The following is a 23796-nucleotide window of genomic DNA, read 5'->3' on the forward strand; positions in this document are numbered from 1 at the left end:
TAGTGGATATAGTATTTCCCTTCTTCACGTATGGCTTAAAGAATGGCAAGGCACAGATCTGATTCAAAGTTCAGCATTGCTTTCTGTTCATAACTTGATGGGTGGTTTCAAGTTTGTAGAACAGCCTTTAACTTTAGCTAATATTTACGCAAATCTAATCTTTAGAAGGATCCAAAATCACTTTGCCTTGAATTTGCAAGTCAAATAGATCTCCCTGATTCAGGCAGATGCATCCATCACCAGAATGCCTTCAAGAGAGGTTGAACATAAAAAAACCCCATCAAAAAATGTAACATCATTATGGACTTTTATTAGATCCATTCAATATGGACAGCACAACTATATTTTGACACAACAATCAGTGTGTTCAGATTAGTTTCACCTGGCTTGATATGGCAACTTCAAACAAGCAGCTATAGAAAAAGGGATGATGCTTGCTGACGCTTAGGTCAGCTTTCCAGGATCAGAGAGGCTGTTCCTGCCATAAAATCAAAACCAACACTAATAAACTCTGTTATCTTTTCAGTAATGATTTATCTTTGCTTTCTAAACTATGGAAAACAGATGTATGGTTTACATTTTGGTGTAATTTCCTATTAACTAATAAGCCATCAAGATTCAAAAACATTTAGAAACCTAAACTCCGATTTGCTACTTCCATAACTATGAGACAGTTAATACAGTGGAAAATCCATATCAGTTTGCTTATATGGTTACTTTAAAATACTTGTGACATCAAAATGGCCTGTTTGCACATACATCTATTGCAACAAATGAACAAGTGCTTGAAGAAAAACTGCCCCTGAAGTTCATTTCAAAACTAAGGTTTATGTTAATGAAGTCTTTTGCATAAATTAGCCTCCCATAAATATTGTCTTTTACATTTCTGTGTGCTAATACTTTGTAATAAGCAAAACTGCAGTTAATGCAATTTCATATTTGTAATCTCTATATATACCTTTGTATTGGGTCTGGCTGAGATGGAGTTAACTTTCCCCATAGCAGCCCTCATAGTGCTGTGCTCTGTATTGGTAGCTAGAAAGGTGTGGATAACACACCAGGGTTTTGGCTACTGCTGAGCAGTGCTCCCACAGCATCAAGGCTGTCTCTCCAACATTGCCCCCCCTCACCAGTAGGCTGGGGGTGGGCAAGATCTTGGGAGGGGACAGAGCCAGGACAGCTGACCCAAACTGACCAAAGGGATATTCCATACCATAGGACGTCTGCTCAGTATAAAAGCTAGGGGGAGGAGGAGGAAGGGGGGGCATCCGTTATTTATGTTTGTCTTCCAGAGCAACCGCTACGCGTACTGAAACCCTGCTTCCCGGGAAGTGGCCGGACATCGCCTGCTGATGGGAAGTAGAGAATAAAATCTTTTGTTTTCCTTTGCTTCCACGCGCGACCTTTGCTTTTGCTTTATGAAACTGCCCTTATCTCGACCCATGAGCCTTTCGTTATATTTTCTCTTCCCTGTCCAGTTGAGGAGGGGGAGTGACAGAGTGGCTTTGGTGGGCACCTGGCATCCAGCCAGGGTCAACCCACCACAATCTTGTATTTTAAAATGCAACTTTTTCCAAATATCAAGACATTATAGAAAAGAACACACAAGGGTCTAAGAGGGAACAGTGCCACTTGTTTGGGGTGGGGATATGAATCTTAACTTTACATTTCTCAGTGTTTAGAAATTTAAATTTAGCCACTCCCCACATTCTGGAACTTCTACACTAATGAATTGCCACACATCTTCATTTTGACATTAAAAATAAAAACTTACAGATTACAGCTCAATTTTGCCCTCCCCTCACTCCTTTTTAGCCACAGAAGACATTAACTGCCTACTGGACTCTTCTTATTTTGCTGATGACTAGTATATCCAGTCTTGCTGTTATTCCACAGAGGCCAAGCTCACCTTCCTTACATGTCCTCTCTAAGCATTTGATAGAGGATGTTCCAGTGGTTTTGTGTCTACCTCCCTTATGTATCACCAGCTTACTGTCTAACTTTCTCAAGTCATTTTGGGTCATCGCTATAATTACACTGATAAAACTTCCTGTGTCAGACATATATACAGGAAGGAAAGCAGTTTCTTTCTGGATTAGCTCAAACCACCTTCAAACTCTGTGCTAAATCAAATAAAATACACTCTTACTCCGTAACAAGAGTGCCTTCTTTCTTGTTGTTGGATAGCCATGTCATTGTAACTACAACAGCACAAACTCACAGCTTAATTCTACTACAACCACTCATGCAGATAAGGTTCTATTTTAGATTAAGAACTAAAAGAAAAAAGAGGGGATAAAAGTACTTCCCTACTTTATAAAGATGCTTGGAAAATAAACACCCTTTTAAAATAGTTAAGTACTGTTACAGTATAGCACTCAGGCACTACAGTGCAAAGGGCCACATGACTACCTGTGATTGATGAACAGCTTACTGGTTAAAGCTGAAAATATTCAGCTATCCCTTAGTGTGCAAATTTAATTATATCCTTTCCACTGTGCTCTCCCTTAAAATGCTCCAGTATGTTCTTTATATCGGAGTCCTTGGTGATCAGAGTCCCTTGCCCACCAGAATCACACTCCTCCAAATAATTTTGTGTCCTGGAGAGTTTTAAGAACAGAAGGGGAAACACAGGGAAATTGTAATCCTTTTCTCAAAGAGGAATTTAAGGTATGAGGAAAGTACATCTGCTCTTAAGACAGAAGTTCCACTTTTATCTCAATACCATATCATCAGTTGAAAAACACACCATCAAGATGAATACTGATGAAAATAATCTGAGTAGTTGTCCATTTACTTCAGTGGCTTTCCTCTTTCCTCTCCCATTCTCTGCCTTAAAGTTTGTGGAAGGGTATACAGCTACATCCTATAAACAGGATATAACCCTCTATTGAGCCCCTTACCCTCACCTTTTGACTACATCCATGAAGGGATAACTCCTGAGCTCAGCTCATACACACACGCCTGAAAGAGGGCGGGAGACTGAGATCCCCTCACCACTGCCCAAGGGACTGCACACACAGGATTCTCTGCTGCAATGGATTTGGCGGGAGGGAGAGAAGTAGTGTTAGGAAGAAGTATGTCCTATATCATTCCATAGAACCTGCTTGAACACATCTTTCAAAATAATTTTTCCTCATCTACCCCAATACTGGCACAAAGGGAAGGCTCTCGGCCTCAGGCTAAACAAAAGGAGAGGTTCAGGCTCCCTGGTTATATTCCAGTCTTTAGCTCTGGCCTTGAGAAATGGGACCCAGCCAGGCTGGTGGGTCAGAGAAGAATCTGGACACAGCAACTGAAGGATCCAGAGAGCAAGGAATATACCCAACGCACACTCTCCAAAGATGCCAAGAAGCATGAGAACTCACATTACATTGGTATCAATGATTTCCTTAAGCTATCTGATTGCTGCAGCAACTATAGCCACAAGTTATTTTATTCCTTATTTCTATTCACTGACTTCTCGTCTTTATAAAAATCGATACAAGAAGGCTAGAGCAGTCTAGTTTTGCAAGATACTTCACAAAAAATATAGCAGTACTCAGAGTAAAATGGAGCAAGATTGGCAACTGAAATAAATGCAGTGCTGCAAGAACCTCACTTTTATGAATCAGAGTGTCAGGTGACTGCTTTTGGATTTCACTGTCATTGCTTTTGAACATATGCATTGAAATTTAAGCCAACTCAATTTATTGTATTAAAAAGTTAAGGTGTTTTGTACAGTTGCAAAACACAGCATGTAATTTTCCATTACTATTAATGTTTGGAATCTGAAATTTATGATTGATGCATTTTCCCAGCCATGTATTCTGATTAATTTAAAAACTGAGCCATGGGGGCCTCACCTAAGAAAAAAGACCTTCATTAAATATAATCAAATTAAACCTCAATTTTTCTTCTCATAAAAGAAAAACTCCTATATAATCAATATAAGACAACCAAGATCTTTGCAGAAAACAAGCAAAACAAATACCATGATTCATATCTGATTTGTGACTATAGGCACATCAAGAAGATCTGCTTTTACCTCACTCTATTATGGATTCTCAGCCTTTATCACTGAAAATATCACATGAAGCTACTCTTGTTTTGCTTCTTCAAAGGAACTTAATTACATTAACAAGAACAAAAATTGCTGATATTTTAGCTTTTAATATAAAATACTACAGGAAAGTTGCTCAGAAGATAATTAAACAGTAAGTATATTTAAGGAACCTTTATTTGATGCAAACAACAGTTCGGTAATTTGAAGAACAAAAAAGGTCTCATCCTTTTCTTTTATGTTCATTGGTAATATTCCTATGGAGCAAAAATAAATTGCAAATTTCAAGTAAGTATTTTAAATTTTCTTACACAAAAACAGTCACCTAAAACAGTTGAAAATGTCGAGCAACAGAAAAGTTCATTTACCAGAAGCAAATGTGAGGCTTTCCCCTATTTGTATTTTGCCAAATTTACCCTTTGTCTAGAAGAAAATTCAAACCAAAAATTTTGATCACATATCCCTGCACATAAGCCAAGAAATAACATCCATATTTAGATACTTAGACACATGAACAGGTCTGCATTGCATATTGTAATGTCAGACAAATTGCTGGCCCACATTTTTACATATTGCAATGCATTGTTGCAAAAATCATTTATGCAAAATAGCTTTAGCTTTTCCCAGAAATAAGAGGAACCCGATCAAGCATCCAAGCCCATGAACCAAAGGCAGTTTCAGACTTTCAACAAATTGCTCTGACAAATTAGGTAATAAATTTCTATCACTTACATATGCCAAAGTAATTTTTCAAAAGTGAACTAATTAAACAATGCACTCCTAAATCTGCAGACAAAGCATCATATTTCGGATGAACCAAAGTACAATGAAACTAGTAGATTTGGTCAAGTTTATTGTTGCTGCTAAGAACTAGATGTGCAACACGTAAAGTTCACTCTTATTATCCAGAGAAGACTTAAGAACAACTGTGAGAGCAAGAATAAAAATATTTACCTTAGTGGCAAAGACAAAAATAGGAAATAACTCAAGCAGCCTCCAGGCAAAGCAGTGTGCTGAAAATGTCTCCTATTGTACTGGTAACAGATCAACACAAGAAAGGACTCCAGTGTGCAACTGCTGAATACCTGCTGTCTACCGATATCAGTTTATCCAGCATCTACCGATAGCAGTTTATCCAACATCTACTTCTGAAAAACTAACACCAAAAACGAAGGCCCCAGAGAGTACGTACAATGCCCACACACATCCCAACATACTTTTTGGGATAGGACAGATGCAACATGCCTAAAAAAATCCCTGCAAGTAGGAACAATCCATGCTAGAGAACTGAAATCTTCCTAGACTATTGGATTTAACTGGTTATATATAGTTTGGTTTTGGCTTTTGACTAAACGATGCCTGGAATATTTTTCAAACTATGAACCTGTTCAGCCCAGAAAGGAGAAAAAAAAATAATTAGGGCTAAATGGACAAAGTGTATATTAAAATGGATCCTCTGGCAAACCCAATATATCTTTAAATACTTCTAATGCCACGAGGGACAGCCAGCTCCTCTTCTAGACTAGTTAAGTGGAAAAGAGGTAGTCACTAATATCTCAGAAAAGAGGAAAACCAGGAAGATTGTAGAATTCTCATGAAAGTGATGTTTTTTTCTACAAATTCAGTTAAATTTAGAGTTTAAGAGAAGCTTTAAAGACTTCAGCTGAGAAGAATCATGATAAACTCCTTGCTGTAAACCATGAAATATATCCTTTACTTCTCTGAAATGTGGCATAATTTACTAGAGAACTTCAGAGAAAGTTATAACATGCTTGATCCACCTGGCAGTGCATGCACATGCAAGATGCTTAGTGGGTTATTACTCTGGCCTTCCCACATGCAAATGCAGTTGCTACCAGGAACTCTAAGACAGTGATTCCAAATTTCAGATTTGTGGAATTACGGACTTTCACAATGGTTATCTTTACAAAAGCACAATCTGTAGTAAGCAAGTTGAGTTGCAGCCTTTTCCTTTCCAAAGGAAATATGCTTTTACTCCAGTTATTTCCTTGCAGCACAGCTGCTTGTCCCACTGATTTCAGTGAGTACAACAGTATGTCTGTTTCAGCACCAAGAGATTGTTATTTTGGAAATAAATTTGAGTTGAACTCTAAAGTTTTCTTGATGAGTTAATATCCATAAGCTATTTTTCTCAAAGGTTTGCCAATTTTGTCTTTGTAGAAGACATGAAGGATTTAAACAAATATACATGAAGGATTTAAACAAATGTTTAAAATTGATACTCCCTTTTTGTCTACAGTTTTCAGCTGTACCAAAAAGTATTGGTGAGTAGCTCTGCTGTGCTGCCCAGAAGACTGTGAGAAGCTACAGAAGTTGGCTCACTGAGCCAACACAATCTGGATACAGCTTTTCATCCTGGAATACTCCCTTTCTTGTCACTCCTACCTAGAAGATGAGCACCTAATTGATTACTCTGCTTCACAAGTGAGACTGTTTCCAGCAGTGCTAGAACTCAAAGATGGACCATCATGTTACACAAATGCCATGGAATTTTACGCTGCTACAACCTACCACTGACTACAAATTATAGTTATTATAGGTTCTGAAAAAGTCATCTGGAATTAAAAAAAACCAAACACACAAGCATAGAACACAGAAAAAATCTAGAAGCATTGTTTTAACTCTATGACATAAAGATGATTAAGCAGCAGTAATTTTTTTAGTTGCACCTGTAAAAATATGAAGAGGACCTTTGAAGAAATGGCAAGTCTTCACTCAAATTTCAGATCATAGCAACAGAGAACACAGTATATTTAGGAATACTTGTAGTGAGCAACGAAAACCTGTGTTTAAAGTTCTGTGTTGTACAGATAATGAAATCCTATAATAACAATCTACACAATGAAGGAGTAGCATTCGGCATGAGATTCTGCAGTGAAATTATCACTTCTTTTTTTTTTTAAACAACAAAGTCTTTTTAGGTGATATTTGAAGACCCAAAAGGTGTTTCTGCACAAGTCTTAAAAAGCATGCACTCATTTGTCCTAGAACTAAAACTTGCATTACATACGTGGTGCTTATTTTGGAAAGCCAATCCTTCAAAAATATTATAAACCAACTCAGACATCTCCTTAACACAGACAGTTACAGTTTCTCTCATTACTCATATCTGTTCCATACTTTAACAAAGTAAAATTTGTCTTGTTCAGAATGCAGTAACTGTAAAACTGGTAACAGCTCCCATCTCAACATAGCTGATCAGTATAGCTATAAGAAGCAGCAGAGAAGGTATTCGCTGAAGCTCTGAAAAGAAAAGATAGCAAACATGACCTCCTCATTGCAGGCACAAACTCGAAGGGAAAAGTTTCATGGATTCCCCAACAACATACATTTGCATTAAAACCAGGATAAAAGGCATTCACAATGTTAAAACCAGAAGAAAAAAAAAGCGTTACAATTCATTCTGACATGGACAAAACAGGCCACAAAATTTCACCATAAGACTCCTTAACAAAAATACTATGAAAAAAAACTTCCATAACTTTCCTCTGAGCTAGAGTGCATCTTTCAGAAAAATGCTCAAAGATCAGGAGAGAGAAAAATGTTGCTTCTTCCTTGTAAATGCCAAAAGGGACTGTTGGGATGGTTCAATCTTAACAATCACGTACTACGGCTATCCCATTCATATAATAGTTTAACAAAATTTCAAACCTGTCTATACAATTTGATTAAAATGTTACTTTGGTTTTTTACAGTACAATGCAAGGTTTATCCACATGCACAATAAAGGTATGATTTTCAAATTTAAAGTTTACTGAAACAATGTAAAAAGTTGTATAGACTTTCAGTATATATAGCATTAATTTTAGCTTAAAACAAGTCAATTTTACTGAGTTTTATAATGAATGGGCATTAGTCCCTTAAGGCAGAATGACTATCTAAATGGTGTTTTGAACTAGCTGAACTAATCCTATTTTAAACTGGATTTCAGATACATCACAGCAATGATGTTGTACGTGACAAAGCCAGGAGAAGACACTTTCTTGGGGGAGGGATGGATGAGAAAGGAAAAACAAAGGACAAGAAATACAAGGAGGTAAAAGAAGGAAAGATAAAGCAAAATATACTAAGCTACATGGAATAAGAGGGATGTGAGAAGAAGTGGAATAATGATGCCAAAAGGCAACACTAGAAAAGATTTGCTACAATCTATTAAGAAATATAGGATGAACTAAATAAAGAATGTTTATGAAAATTACATCTCCTAGTGTATTAAAATGTTTATAACTAAAAATGGCACGGAGTAAAACAGTGAATGCTATTTCTCTCAATTGGAGTGAGGACATTGTGGAAATGACATGAATATTTTCTATATCAGTCAGTTGTTGACAAATAGACTTTGGCTTATGAAGAGATATCTTTATGAATTATGAACCTTTTAAAACACTGGAGTTCACCTAATTATTTAGCATAATATATCTTAGGAAGTAGGTTACCAGGAAGTTGGGCAAAAAAAAGTAAAACTAAAAATACACATGAAAAATCTGAAGTTCAAAGACACTTTCTCCGAAATCTGCCTGGATGAACACTCAAAACTTGATTTGTAAGAGAAACATAGTTACAACATTATTCTTTCCACAAAACTTATTTCTAGTATCATTGTAAGAATCTTATTCTAGATACAATAGCAAAGAGACTGATATCAGATTCAAACATTTTTTTTCCCCAGGAAAATATGTCCTAAGTTATTTCAGAATATGTAAGAAATATATGACTTCAGAAAACACAAAATACACAAAAACATTGCAGAAAAGTTATAAACCTGACTTTAAAATGAATGCATTGCTCATGTGTGACACAGCTACTAGAGTCATACCAATCAGATAAGAGTCATTAAAATCTTTACACATTACTAAAATATACTATATAAATAACCACATACAATACAGACTACAAAAAAGACTACTTCAGAAACATTTTAGAAAGCATACATGCACTGTATATGGCTCTGAGGGCTCTAAAAATTACTGATTTTCTGCACATAGAATTGTGTGAATTCAAAGTCTATCCTTTTGAGACTAGAGCTGAATTCCATCAGAAAGTTTTCAGTATTCCCTATCAAGAACTTAAAAGTTTCATCTGAAATCTTTAGACTAAGCTGACAGCAAAGATTTCATAATTTTATGTCCGACTCTAGATACCTATTATTGTTAGAAATGGAAATTTTGCCTGTTCTGAACCTCAAAAAGGGAGAGGGGAAATGTTCATATTTCCAGGATAAAGAGAAAATACTTAACAAGGAGGCTAATATTTTACAAATAAGTAATGCTCATCCTGAATTATTAAGTCTTTAAGAGTCAATACAATCAGGTTAGTAGATAGAGAACAGACATAGCACAATAAATTCATTATATAGATATCAACTCTGTACACATGCACATAAACAGTTATACATTCACAAAGATGATTTCTACATCATTTCTTATCAGATCAACTTTGTAAGAAAACATTTTAATCTCAAATTCACGAGCAATGATATACCTGGAACTGCATTCATAAATAATCCTATATACAGCTGAAATCCTCTCCCCTGCCACTTTATTTGTCTATTTTTGAGACATGACAGCTCTATAAACATAACTATGTAAGAAATTTAAATGCTTTAAATGCTAAACATTAAAAAAGAAAGGAACCCTGACTGGTTAGTAACATTGATTTCACAATGTGAAATTATCTAATTCAGTCTGAAACCAAAGCAGCCAAAATTATAGCACCAAGAAGAAAAGCAATCTTATAAAGTGTTAAATCTGCAGAAGAGACAATCAATCAAATATCAAACCTACAAACTATTCTGTATAATTTCCTGTTCATATTACTAATTTGAAAATGCTAGCCCATTGTTTACCAGTTCCTTTCCTCTTTCCGCATACACTGGACCATAGAGACAACAATATCTGAATTCTCCTAAAGACAGAACCTTTTTGTAAGCTTACTGTCACACAGCCTAAAGTGTGGAGGCTTCCCAACAGAGTTGCATTTATAGTGTAAAAGAGGCAGATGGGACTTTCTAACTGCCTTCTTAATTCATCATGTCAAAATATCCCTTGGAAAAACCACATTTCATTTCCAATTAAAAATATAAAAGAATCTTAGGGCTTGTATACATAGTATTTCTCACCACTCCAGCTACACTGATTTAGTTACAGTAGTACCAGTCCCTTATACAGACACACTTAAACCAGTTTAAATCATTCATATAGCAGTTATGTTTAACTAGATAAATTACCAGATTAAACTAATGTAGCTGAAGTACATTTTAAGACTATTTAAGTATTCCCACATTAGGAACTTGCATTGGAGTAAACAAATCATTTCAGTTACACTGTAGCAAGATTTCCAATAACGACAATCCCGTAGACAAGTTTCACTTTGTTCCCCAAAATCACCATATAAGCAAGCATATAAACTAACTATCAAACATTTGCGTTTAATTTCTAACCACAGGAGTAGCAAATCTAAAAGAACAGGAGTGTACAAGATATAATGCAATTAACATTAAAAAAATCTTACCTTTATTAGATTTGGATGACTTGTTCTTGTTAGGTTTAAAACAAGAGCCCCTTGATTTATCTCCTCTATCCTTAATAAATTTCTGCACATCATCCAATGAAAGCTTTTGAAGGACAACTACAGGCTTAGCTCCTTTATTTAGATCTTCAACTAGCCCAATCTTCTCTACTTTGTCCTTCTGTTCACCTTTAAATTCAGTTTTCCTTGACTCCTGAGTGACATTGCCATCTTTATCACGCTTGATTTTTGGAATGACAAAATGTTTCAATGCACCAGATCTTGCCCCCAACAAATAACTGGGAAACTCTGCTTTATTGTCAGCATGTACTTTATTACTATCTACTTTACTCTTATTACCATCTGTCCTTCGTTCATCCTTGCTGTTGGGCGATTTAAAACCAGGTTTATCAGGTCTTGATTTACTAGAATCTCCTTTACCTTCCTGTTTAATGCGAGGGCTGTCAGGTCTTGATTTCTGATCCCCAGAAGAAAACCTTTCCCTTGATTCACCAGACTCATGTCTGTGTTTCCTTTCAAATTTCTCAATTTTTGAACCATCAGATTTAATACCATGCTTAGAATCATGTTCATTTTTGTTTGAGGATCTCAAATATTCAGGCCTTCTAATCTTGGATGGATCTCTGTATCTCTCTGACTCTTCCCTGTCCTCAGATCTTTGTTTAAAGCTATCATGGTCACGCCTCGGTGTATCAGAAACTGAACGCCCATCAGGCCTTTGTTTTGTTGGATCAGATCTACTTTCAGATTTTATCCTTGAAGGATCAGATTTCACATCTAGTTTATGCCTAGATATTTCAATTTTCTTATCTGACAATGGTTTACTCGAGTCCCTCCTGTTATCATATCTATGTTTTGGCGTTTCGGGCCTGCCTTCACTCTTCTGTTTCAGCGTTTCAGGCCTGCCTTCACTCTTCTGTTTCGGCATTTCGGGCCTCTGCCTTATTTCCTGCTTGCCATTATTTTGTTTTCCCTCATTTTGTTTCATCTCCATTTGCCTGCTCTCGTTTTGTTTTGATTCTGTCTGTCTGTTCTCATTGTGTTTCACTTCCATTTGTCTGCTTTCATGCTTGCTTTCATGTTTAGCTTCTACCTGTTTGTTCTCATTGTGTTTACTTTCCAACTGCCTGCTCACATTTTGCTGAAATTCCATTTGTCTGTTTTCATTTTGCTGGATATCTGTCTTTTGACCCTCAAAGTCTGACGTTTTCCTAAAAATCTCGGGATGGTTTTCAGGTTTAAATTTAAGAACTCCAACAGTGTCTTCTTGGGGAACACATGCAAACCCATCATTATACTGCTTAATTTCTTCAGGTTTTTTGATGGTGTCCAAATCCTGAGTTACTGTTGCCTGAGAGTCCGCTCTTCCTGCTTGCTGCAGATCAATACTAACCATCAACGCTGGCCTTGCCCCATTTCCTGCAGAACCTGTCTCCTGAGAAGCTGCTCTATTTCCTCCAGTAGCACCTCCAGCCTCCTGTGGTTTGTTTTCTTGTTTTCGCTTCTTCAGAGGCTTATCTGCAAATTAAAAGAGAAAAATCACAAATGCTATATATAGAAACAGGTAAATGTCCAAGCAAAAATGTCCATTCCCCTCCACCCCCACCAATTAATCCTCCTCAGCATGTATGTGCACACACAACAAAACCCATTGAATTTAAAAGCAAGAATAGAACTTCTCTAACTAATACTTTTTAATGTATTCAGACTATCATTTCTTGTCAGTCTACCACATGTGCCAATTAATCATTAAAAAAACACCCTCAAAACATGTAAAAAAAGTCCCTGTAAAATTCCCAAGAGAACCATCTAATAAAGCAGCTGCAATACATAATGACCAAAAAAAAAATAATCAATTTACACTTGAAGCAAGTTTTGAGGAATACTACTATAAAAGATTCTCTTCTGCAGATTCAGCCTGCTTCATTATACATGAACTAAGCAAGGATCTGCAGTGATTAAGACAGAGGTTCTCCCTACTTGGTTCAGTGCATCAGTTGGACTTCACACATATTGTAGCCAGGGAACACACGAACAATGAACAAAAATGATTAAAATAACTCCAACACTCCACGCTTCTCTTTGAAACAAGGAGTATATCAAGAGTTGGAGTCTATACCATAACACATATGTATTAGGCGGGGGGCCACTACACACTTAAAAGCTTGAGTATTTTCCCTTTGCAACCATAATGCTTTTCATGGATGAAATAAAAAGTTCAGTGATAATTTTATGTAGTGTCAAGAGCTTGACTCTGCAATAATCCTTTCAGTTTACACTAAAAAAAAAAAATCATTAAGAGTAGAATACAGAAAAATAAAAAGTGAGCCAACCACACACCCTGTAATTTGGTAGAAACCATAGAAACGAGAAGCACATGGAAATATCAAGAGTACGTTATATTCATTTAAAATACAACCTATTTATATTACCAACATGGTACTCTAAACTAAAATTAATTTCTGCCATGAAACTCAAAAGCCCTACCTGCACTAAGGCTTATATTCTCATTTCGCAACTATCATTTTGTAATTTGTCAAAAAAAGCAATGATTTTCTCTGTAACCAGGGAATATGATTTTAAATCTAAGTAATAACCAAACACAGGTTGGAAATTCTGTTGTAGATCTATTGTCAAAATGTCTAGACCACAAATGCAATATAAGAAAAATAACTTATTTTGTGCCTAGATTTGTGATGCCTTATCACCAGATGCAATGAGCCAGCTCTCTTTTTGGGAGCAGGGGAAGGGTAAGGAGGATGCAATCAAGGAAGAGGGAATTAAATTCCAAGGAAAAAAAACCCCAACCTCTCAAGTTGTAAACCAGAATTATAACATGTGACTTCTAATTTATTCTATACTTGTAGAAGATTCTTATTCAGAAGAATTAAAACTTTGAAGGATCATCTCCAAAATTAACATTAGAACACAGTAACAAGTAGTAACATGGTCAATTCCAGTGATGTGAACAGGTTTGTGTTTTTTTTCCATCATTTTCATTCTCAAATCTATTTGTATATCTCTAACTCCCTAAAACTCCAAAATTATGTACAACATTTAATGGCTGGAAGACAGTAAAGACAGATACAATAAACTCCATACAGAAACTGGTCAACTGCAAATAAGGAACTTTGAAAAGTTCAACAAAAACCTGTAGGAACGCCTGCCAACTTTATGGTAGACATGCGAAGCAAAATAAATTTGCCGAATTGAAGGTGCAGCTTTTTAGCATGGTGATTTTTGCTTTTTCTGTACAACAACAACAACTGTTGGATTCATATGAGAGCTTATATAGATTAACTTCCTTACACTACTTATTAAAACAAATGCATTTTTTTGAAACCTTCATGCAGTGACAAAAATTCTTTTTCTCCCTGTGACTAAGAGGGCTTTGACCTCACTGAGCTTCATGGCAGGTCTTAGGAATGGCCACGAAGTAGAAGCTTCCAGACTGACAGATTTCAAATTTGATTATTTTTTTTTAAACATATACATTAATATACATACATACACACACATATCACTACCTTATTTCTCAATTAAAACTCTTTAAATTTTGAAATACAAATTGAGAAACTTGTGTTCTTAGGAAAAAGTCAGTCAGCTTTTTCTTTTTAACCCAGAAATGTCAGCCACACTGAAAAAGTCCTGTAAAGCTCTGATGGTGGATCTAACAGTAACCTTTAAGACATTACTGTTACCAGTTATCTGCCCCGTTCCTTTAACTGAGGTTATCACCTGTAGCAGAAGGGAACACACATTCACATTTCCACAAGTGCGTTTCATTGTCCAGTGCATCAGCTTAAGGCACTAGTGAAGATGGTTTGCATTAACCTACCAGACTGAACAAGTCAGTTAAGAGCCAAGCAAATGTTTCCTTCTGCTACTCCTACTACAGGAGCAAGGCAAATGGCCAGGAGCTGTGATGCCTTAAACTGCTATAGCTGGATCAACCAAAACTCACCTTTCAGAGCTCTCATGCTGAGGGCTCCAAGATTAAACAACCAAAACAATTCAGGTAGGACCAATTTTCTCTCTTGAACTTCCATAACTGACCAGGCTCAAAATGCTGCTCTTCATCATCATTCAAAACGTCAAATTGTAAGTTGAGAACATATAAATAGATGATCACATCACAACTTGGCATATTCCCTCTAAATACAGAGCTCTTTTGATGCACCTTCTTCATTTCTCTTGACAACTGAGTACTGATGTTTTAGTAAGTTATAACCACAACCTGTTGACACCTTATCTGAGAAGAAAGGGATGCCTTCAAAGTTTTCTTTTCCTAAATGGTAAGGTGATTGCAGACGGAGTTACAGATTACTCACAGATTTCTTCATATTTCCAGTGCATCTTGATGGCGATCCTCAGAACTAGACTTGATCATTACTGTTTTGCCTCTATGAGATTTCTGGATCTAGGACAAAAAAGCTGGCCCAAGTATATGAAAATATCAGGTTGAACTAGGGCATTAAAGGTAGGATGAGTACATAGTAACACTATCTTCATTGAGCATAATGGAAAAACTCCACTGAATGAGTACAAAAACTTTTTAGGTTGCCATCATAGCTGCAGAAATATGAAAGGTGAAAAACACCATCGGGCTTCGAGGGCTTTATCAAATCTTGAACTCACTTTGAACTATATGAGAATAATCAATAGAGTATCAGAGAAGTGAGGAGAGAGTAATTAACCTCTGAAAACAGATGTCTTCAGGTCTTCTCTTTTACAATCAAATATATGCAAGTTTGCATAAATCTGCCTTGTTAAGGCATGAGTCCCAAGACCCCTTAGCGTCTTAACGAACAGATGAACTTAGGAACTTTTACAATATCCATTCAAATATACTTCATATCCTTCAAGGCATCAGTATCCAAGCTTCGTCCACTTCATTCCATAGTAGAATTTCTTTTTATTATCAGGATCTAGGACTTTGCCAAAATATCAGACCAATATTTTTCTTTCAAATCCTGCAGACCTAGGTTCAAAGCTTGCCACAGTTCTGAACAGGTAGGCTCACAAGCTCTTGAGACCAATAAAGTGTGATCAGGATCTTTTTGCTTCACTCTTTGTAACAGTTTTTGTAATAAAAGGAATATGTAGTAAGCCACAGAAGAGCTTTCTGACTATATTAGAGATCAGGTATCCAAGTTTGTTGTTTTCAGATTCTTTTCTTTTTAGAAACATTATTCACTCCTCCTCCTCCCCCCTCCCCCAAGAATGTAGATACATCTAAAATGTATCTACATTTTGTTCAATTCCTTGAACAAATTTATGACAGTTCAGAGTACAGTCTGATCCCAGTTATTCTCCTATGTATGCATTCTTTTGGCTTGGCAAATCTGCGTGGATGTTCTCGTTACATTGCAACATGCTTACCAAAAGGCAGTACCTTGGTACTCAAAGCAAGATCATAAGCTACCTTATTCTAAAAAATAGCAGAGATGTTCTGTCAAATTAAATGGGTCACTGTGGTGCAAGAAACAAAATATTACAGGAACCACAAGTTTGAAATGGAAAAAAAGGTTAGCTGGATTTCCAAGCAGTTATGTCTCACCTGTCCTGTTATGAACAGTATTCCTGGAGACAGGTTGTGGCCTTCATCTTTGGAAATATCTGCGTGTCAAAACAATGAGTACTTTCAGATTTAGAAATTAATTAATTACTGCAGAACCTTTGTGCAAAAACACATTGCACTGGAATAACCACAGATACCTTCGAATACATTTCTGCTGAAACTGCAAATCAATCATGATTTGAAGAATATCCATCCTGAAAACGGATATACTCGGAAGCTGAGCAAGTATTAGGGACAGCAGCTGGATGAGGGGAGCTGTATTAAAGAAGTATCTCCATTCTTCCATTTAATCTGAAATCTTTCCAAAGCAGCAGCCAGAACACCACTAGTGCTGAAGTCTCCGATGTTACCGCTTTCTTGCAAACCCGATGATTGTCTTAAGTCCCAGATTAAACTCTTTCAACAAATGAGTATAATAGGATGATAGCCTAAAAACTTCTAGAACTGCTTGTCCTAGCAAACTGAAATGGGCCTTTTGTAAATACCTGTGAAAAGGTAACAAGTCTAAATAAGAATCACATGCATGGTTGCTGAGCTTTGTTTTAGCAGAATGGTAACACTCCGCTCTATTAATACTGTTTGGTAGACTTTAAAATCCAGAGATTTCTGAATGATCTTGAATGATCTTGAAGACACAACAGATAAATTACCACTTCCCCATTTACACCTTGTAAGGGATTCAGTTGGAGACTTCATATCCAAGATGGTTAAATGTGAATGTACTCCTCTTCAGAACCACAAAGAAGATTGATCCTCTAACGCTGAATTCTGGATGAACCATTTTGATGACTCCAGTACAAACTTTCTTTTTTTAAAGCATAACAATTAAGAGTTTAATATTTTAAAGCTCTAACACTCTTCAGAGATTGGGATATGCTTCCACTCATTTGAAATACCACTTATTTGCATTATTTAAATCAGCAATGAATAAATTTATACCAAATATACCAGTCCTAAGCAGTTATTACTTATTGTCAAACCTTCCATTTTTGAACATCAAAGACAAGTCAGCCAGAGGCCAATTACAAGCTTATCTTATTTAAGCTAACAGTCAAGACTAGGAATTTTTGACAAATAACACATAACCATATGCCTAAATAACAAATCTATGTTTACTGACAACTGTTTTCTTTTCCTAGTTATTTTTCACAGATCTCTTCAAAGCTGTCCAAGCGCCCTGTCCCCCCCCACCAACAGTGTTGTGCAGACCACAAGAATCTAAACCAATCAATATAATCTGGATACAAGGAAGATTTAAAATTACTTTAATGGTACTGATGGATGACCTATCAATGGAGTGAGGGCAAATATCCATTCTTATCTTTCTACTCTTTCATGAATGTTCACCATTACTGGCCATGAGAGTTTGCTCTCACCTGACTTCCCCCCAAAACCATATTCCAATAAGCAAAGAATTAAACAATCAGAGAGACCCCTTCCTATCAGTAGAAGAGATTCCCACAGCACTAGCTCCTCCCCTTGAAGGAGAGACTCAGCAAACATAAGTCAAAAATTTTAGTCTCACTGCTTGCTCCCTTTACAGAAGAAACTAAGAAAGTACAGTCATGATCCTGGTATAGGAAGCTTTATAGAACAGAACATAATTCCAAAGGCTCCAAAGTAGAGACCAGAGGGCTTCTAGCTGCTGCAGTTCAAAGGAAGGGATTTCTGAGAATCTGAACAGAAACAGCTGCTAATTTTTAGCAATCTGTCAAGAGACTTTATCAAACTTCTGGTCACTATGCAAAAAAGAAAGCCCATCAGGAGGGATGTCCAAACTCATTCAGGAAAAAAACCCCAAACACCACCACCACCACCACCCCCCCCCCGCAAACAACCAAATAAACCAAAACAAAAAACCAAAAGACTACAGGAGTCTCTGACATGCCTTAGGGTGTAGCAGAATTCAGAATCTTCATTTTGGTAAAGTTCTGCTTGTTTTCTTAAATATGACAATAATGTAATCAGCATAACTGGAGAATGAAATATGATCTTACGAATTTTTCTACTTAAGGATGTTTGGTAACTCATTATTCCCTGTCAACTATAGTAATACAAAAGAAATATTACACTAGAAAATAACAAGAACTGAACTACAGCAAATTATAATCAAGCATCTCCACTTGTTTAGAGACTGGAAGCTGTAATTTAACCTCCCTGAATTTAATATTGCTTTTACAAACAATATGATTTCAATTTTTTTATGAGATAGATTTTTCTGACACAAATTCTGGGTTTTATCCATGTGATTGCTTTGTGAAGAATTTTAGTTTTGTAAACTCAATTGTTAAAAAATTTGAGCAAAACCTGAAGTGCAATTACTTTTGAAATACACAATGCAGCACCTAATTTCACAAGAAAAATGCAACACACTAACAGTAGACTTAATGAAAACAACTTATTTTATGTATCACAGATTAACATATCCAATTAGTTTCAAATTCATTTGTAGGAACAACAAACTTTAGAAATAAGCAAATGACTTCGAAATTTATTGGTGAACACTTCTAATCTCCCTTCCAGATGTTGATTTCATTCTGACATCATACCTTGCATTCAAAAATATCTTCAATTAACTAGATCCAGTAACATTTATACGGGATGATAATGAAAAAAGTCTGTGTCATCTTAGGTTGATGTTGGAGTGAACTTAGTGACTATGAACTATAGAAATGCTGGGCTTAAACTATTAATAAGCTTTATTAATTATACATGCCGTTTCTTTATCAAGTTTTAAATCCATTATAGAGAAGTGACTGTCCCAGAACAAAATAAAGTCATTACTGGGTAAGTAATATTATAAATCCTCCCATTCATTTAACAGGTACAATCAAGGGCATATGCTACATGCAAATTATATTTAATTTTCTAATCTTAGTTTACGCTACAAATAAAAATAAAATACACTCCTTACCAAACTTCTGGGTTTTAGTTATTTTCTACATCTGCTTACAAGAGCAGGTTTCTGCACTACCCTACGTAAAGCACAACCTGGGATAAATGTAGGAATTTGCTTTCATGTTACACAAGAGCACCAAAAGAAAGTAAACACCATTAAAAGAATATGCCTCTACTTTTTTTTTAAAAACGTGTTTTTCACTCAATCAGTATTTATTCTTTAAAAAAAAATAAAAGAAAGTAATTTTTCCTAGATAGATGGAAACATTGCAACACTTCATTGCAATTTCTCTAGATAGAAGAGGAATTTCTTCCCCTTATTTTTCTTAAAACACATCTGAACACAAAACAAAAAAAGTCTCTCATCTATAGGAACGACGTTGCAAACCTGCTTTTTCTTGGGAAAGCTACATGAGGTGCCAGTTTCATCCATTACATAACACTACAAAATGCAGACCTAATGAAAGTTTGTATACACAAAATATATGATACCTGATTCTCACACTGTCCTATTACATAGAGACACAATCATTTATATTTTACACTGTCTCATTTCATCTTCTGGTATTAGTGACTGTAGTCTTCTGCAAGATTACTATACAAATGAATACACTCGTATCTCCATTTTTAAGTAAATAAAACCCCTATAACATATTTTTGGAAATGAATGGTAATATACTGGTTATAATTACACATTCTGTCATTTCATTCATTGGCTACATAAAATTAGATGTAAACAAACTATTAATTCTTAATAGTGTTCTTCTGTTAGTCTCCTCTTTGGGGGACTTTTGGGGGGAGATGGGTAATGGGGAGAAAGACAGAGGAGCTGGATAAGAACTTAAAAGGTAAGAGAAAAAGTTTACTTACCTATAACTGTAGTTTTGAGTTTTGCTCCGGCAGATTCACACTCTTGGGATGTGTGTGTCTGCTGCTATGGGCTTGGAATGAACTAAAAAAAGAAGGGCCCACAGCAGGCATCCAAATGCCCCCTAACTGATCCAATTATTGGAAATAAAGTTATTAGAGCTTCACTTTTTCCTAATTCAAAGAATCTACAGTAAGATTCCAAAGTGGGTAAAATGGATCCTCAGAGGTAAAATATATAGGGGAAAAAAAACACAGAAATGAGTAGGTTTGTCTCATTTAAAAAATGCTTCTAATGCTTTTAAGTTTAAAAAAAAAATATTAGCCTCCCAATGAAACGGTTAGTGATTAATGATTTCATGACTCTTCTCACAAACTCCAGAGAACAGTGCCTTGTACAAGTAAAAGTAGAACTCCTTAATCTGTTAAGACAGCTGCATTATATAAAAGTGTCTTTGAAGTAGACTAAAATCTAACAGTGAACACACAATACTATGTATGGAAGAGCTCAAATTAAAATTTAGCAAATCTGAATAAAATAAAAAACTAAAGCAATTTGAAAAAGAGTCTCTGAAAAAAGATGGGTTGCTTTCTGTTTTTTTCAAGTAATTTTCAAGGTTATCTTCCCTTTTCCCCTTTCTAGAAGACTCAGAGCTCCTTTTAACATTAATATCTTAAATATTTTTGATTCACAGTATTTGGGGTTTTTAGAAAAGCATGAAAGACCTTGAGGTAGAAACTTTGAACCTGAAAATTAATTCAGGAGCAGGTCTAAATCTTGACGAACAAGAAGAACTTAATGTAATGTTCTGGGAAAGGTTTAGACTGAAAGTGACTGACTAGCTTTGAACTACTTCACTATAAACAAAAATAACCCACTTGTATCTGAACAGTGGCAAAGCACGAGTTAATGCAAAGAACTGAGGTTACCAAAATGAAATTTCTCCCTCAACATCTCCCCCTTCCCAAGGAAAAAAAGATTCCTGAGAAGAACAGAAATTCCTGGGACATAATTTTCTAAAACTCCACAGGATTTCCTGTACTTTCTTGGAGTAGTCAACTTCAGAATGTGAAATAAGCAACAGCTCCAGTTAAGTGAACAAAATAGGTTCAGAATATGGACCTCTGCTTGTTTCAAAAGCATTCAAGAGCACCAAGTAGTACAGGAAATGACTACTGACAGTGATTAGAAGAAAGCTTCATTATTTCTAATTTCTTTAGAAAGGTATCCTGATGTACCTAAGCAGAGGATGGTTCACTTGTTGTCAACTGTTGTGGAAAAAGATAATCCCTTTCTGTATTAACCCTTCCAAATCACTTTTTTTCAACTCAAATAATCTGAGTCTTGATAAACAATAGCTGGATCTATCTGTGATATTACACATCCTTTCAAAAGAGAAGATATGATCTAGTATTGATTGACAACTTGTATCTGATGAGGGCATAGAGGCCATTGTGAGGGAGGCAATGGGAACTGAAAACCTGAGGCTTGTCATGTTCTATGGACTTATTTGTTTGTTCTGAGGCTATTAAACATAACAGATGTATTAGAATGGAACTTTCGGTGCTGAGTGCCTTGATCTCAAAAATCTCCAATTATTCCTTTCATTAACAGATACAGTCAAATTACTTGCAAAATTAATCAATACAGAGAGACTTCCTTGATGGAAAAAGTAGGAAGAGGAGATGGACTCTTGTCCTTCCACACAGAGGACAAGGACGAAACCAACTTTTTCAAATTTTGCACCTCTCTATCATGATGAAAAGACCATATAATCCACTTAATCCAAGATCCAAAGAGACCAAAAGAATAGAATTATAAAAATAGAGCTCTGAAAAGCACTCAGATATGGAGGCAAAAGGTCTATATTATAAAATCTCTTTATGCATATCTGATAGACATTAGGTCAAATCTGCCAGATTTTTCATTAGTGATTTTTGCACTAAGAATTCCTTTTTCAGAAAGCAAAAGCATGACAATCAGGTTCCAGAAAGATACGCTGCTTTTCAAAGAAGGCGGCACTTCTGCAAAACCCTGTGTTAGTTCCAACTCTGGAATGGAGACTGCCTCCTACTTTGAGAAACTTTGTTTGGTGGAAGCTAAATATTTTAACAGTTTTGTTAGAATTAGGAATTTATTACAGAAAGTACTATAATTTCCAAAGGACTCCAATCTCCATTTCCCACCTGTACCAAACATTATAAAAGGACCTCAGCATTAAAAAAAAAAGACCTTAGCATTGCCTTAGGCAAGTGTAGTAGTTGTATAATTTTTAGCAAGAATCTCCCAAAAAACCATCTCTGCCTCTCCTCTGGAATAAACAGTTCCACCACACTACTGGTTCCCAACCTCAGAAAGAACATGTCATATCCATGCAAAGCCTTACTGTTAAAAAAGAAGCATCTGAAAACCTTTGATGAAGCATAGTATTGTAGAGATTTCATGTCTAAAAAAAGGACAGAAGAGACCACTAATCTTCTATCAAAACTTGTGAGTACAATTCTACTCAAAGTAATTTATGGAAGACAATAACGCGTGCCTACACAGAAAGTGTAGTGTGACTGTAACATGTATTCCCATGCCTCAATTACAAAAGCAGCAAAGATGCTTTCATGCAGATTTTAGCATATGCTAGCATCTAGAGCAAGATCTCTAGAGGGACACTTGCTATGTACAGCATCAGCTAGCACTATACGTTCCCGTTCTAATTAGACCGAGTACATGCTACAATCATGCTATTTTCTTGACATAATGTGATCTGAAATTACAGTATATGTACTAAAATGCACAAACACCAGGCTTTTGCATAAATACAGTAAGCAACTTCACAAAAATGAATGACATATTTAGGAGTTACTGGATATATTTCTAACAGACATATTCCCATAGGAACAATAGAGGAAGCTTCCTCCTGCAGTCACACCAAACCAAACGGCTATAACTAGAACAATCCCAGAGTGTATTAACTTGTAGACATAGTAAAAACTTACAAGCAATGGCAAAAGCATTACCAAAAAATAAGAATCATATTTCTCCAAGGTAACAGCTTTTCAGGAAATCTGTCCCAAGACTGCTAAAAATCCTTCTACTCAATACTATTCATTCATGGCTGAAACCTCAGCAGCTAAAGTGAAAAGAGCTGCTGTCTAGCATAGGGGCAACTTACCACCAGTGAATAAATGGTGATCATTTGTCCCAATATAAGGCAGCAACTCTTGCACCTGATCCATAGCAATTGCAGGAACTCAGGAAGAACTGAGACCTGGCAGAGGATGCAGGTAGAAGGGAAGCATAAGGTTGGAATCCTTATTTGGTAAGACGGTTATTGAGCAGTGGTGAAAGGGAGAGATCACGTTCTATAAAAATCACTCCTTTCCCCAAAAGAAACAAATCGGAGTCTGCCCATGGCTATGTAATTATGGTAAGCAAACTTCACAACTAATGTTCAACATCTCCTGAAAGCCAGAACAAAAGAGAAAGAGTGGTTTAGTCTTGCTCTAAGTGTTTGAAGGCTGCTGTGCACCATCAAAAATACACTGCATTTTTTGAGATGCTTCTCAGCTAAAATGTGCTGGAGAATCTACTCGAAGTGTGGGGATATAAAAGTAGCTTTTCAAGTAGTAGGAGACAAACCACAAGCTCTCCATAAATAAATTTAAAATTAGTAGAAGAGATGTAAGCAAAGTAACAAATTCTGCCATTTCATTAAATCAAAATTAAAGGCAGCAGAGATCTCTCTTGAGGTGAGCACCCATTTTCTCTGTATATTCACAATGTTTTCTAACAAGACTTGATTTAGTTACCAAATAAGAAATACCTAAAAAGTTAATCCTTTTAGTAATTGCAACAAGAACATTT

General features: G+C 36.0%; 1 protein-coding gene across 1 annotated transcript in view; it reads right to left on the reverse strand.

Moving 5' to 3' along the window:
- LOC127028947 (nipped-B-like protein) overlaps positions 1–23796 on the reverse strand; it is a 167668-nt gene that overhangs the window by 46028 nt on the left and 97844 nt on the right. Inside the window, exon 10 of the mRNA XM_050914608.1 lies at positions 10574–12109. Coding sequence (XP_050770565.1) covers positions 10574–12109 — 1536 coding nt within the window. The remainder of the gene's footprint in view (positions 1–10573; positions 12110–23796) is intronic.

This window comes from Gymnogyps californianus, unplaced genomic scaffold, assembly GCF_018139145.2.
Source record: "Gymnogyps californianus isolate 813 unplaced genomic scaffold, ASM1813914v2 HiC_scaffold_50, whole genome shotgun sequence".
Taxonomy (NCBI): domain Eukaryota; kingdom Metazoa; phylum Chordata; class Aves; order Accipitriformes; family Cathartidae; genus Gymnogyps; species Gymnogyps californianus.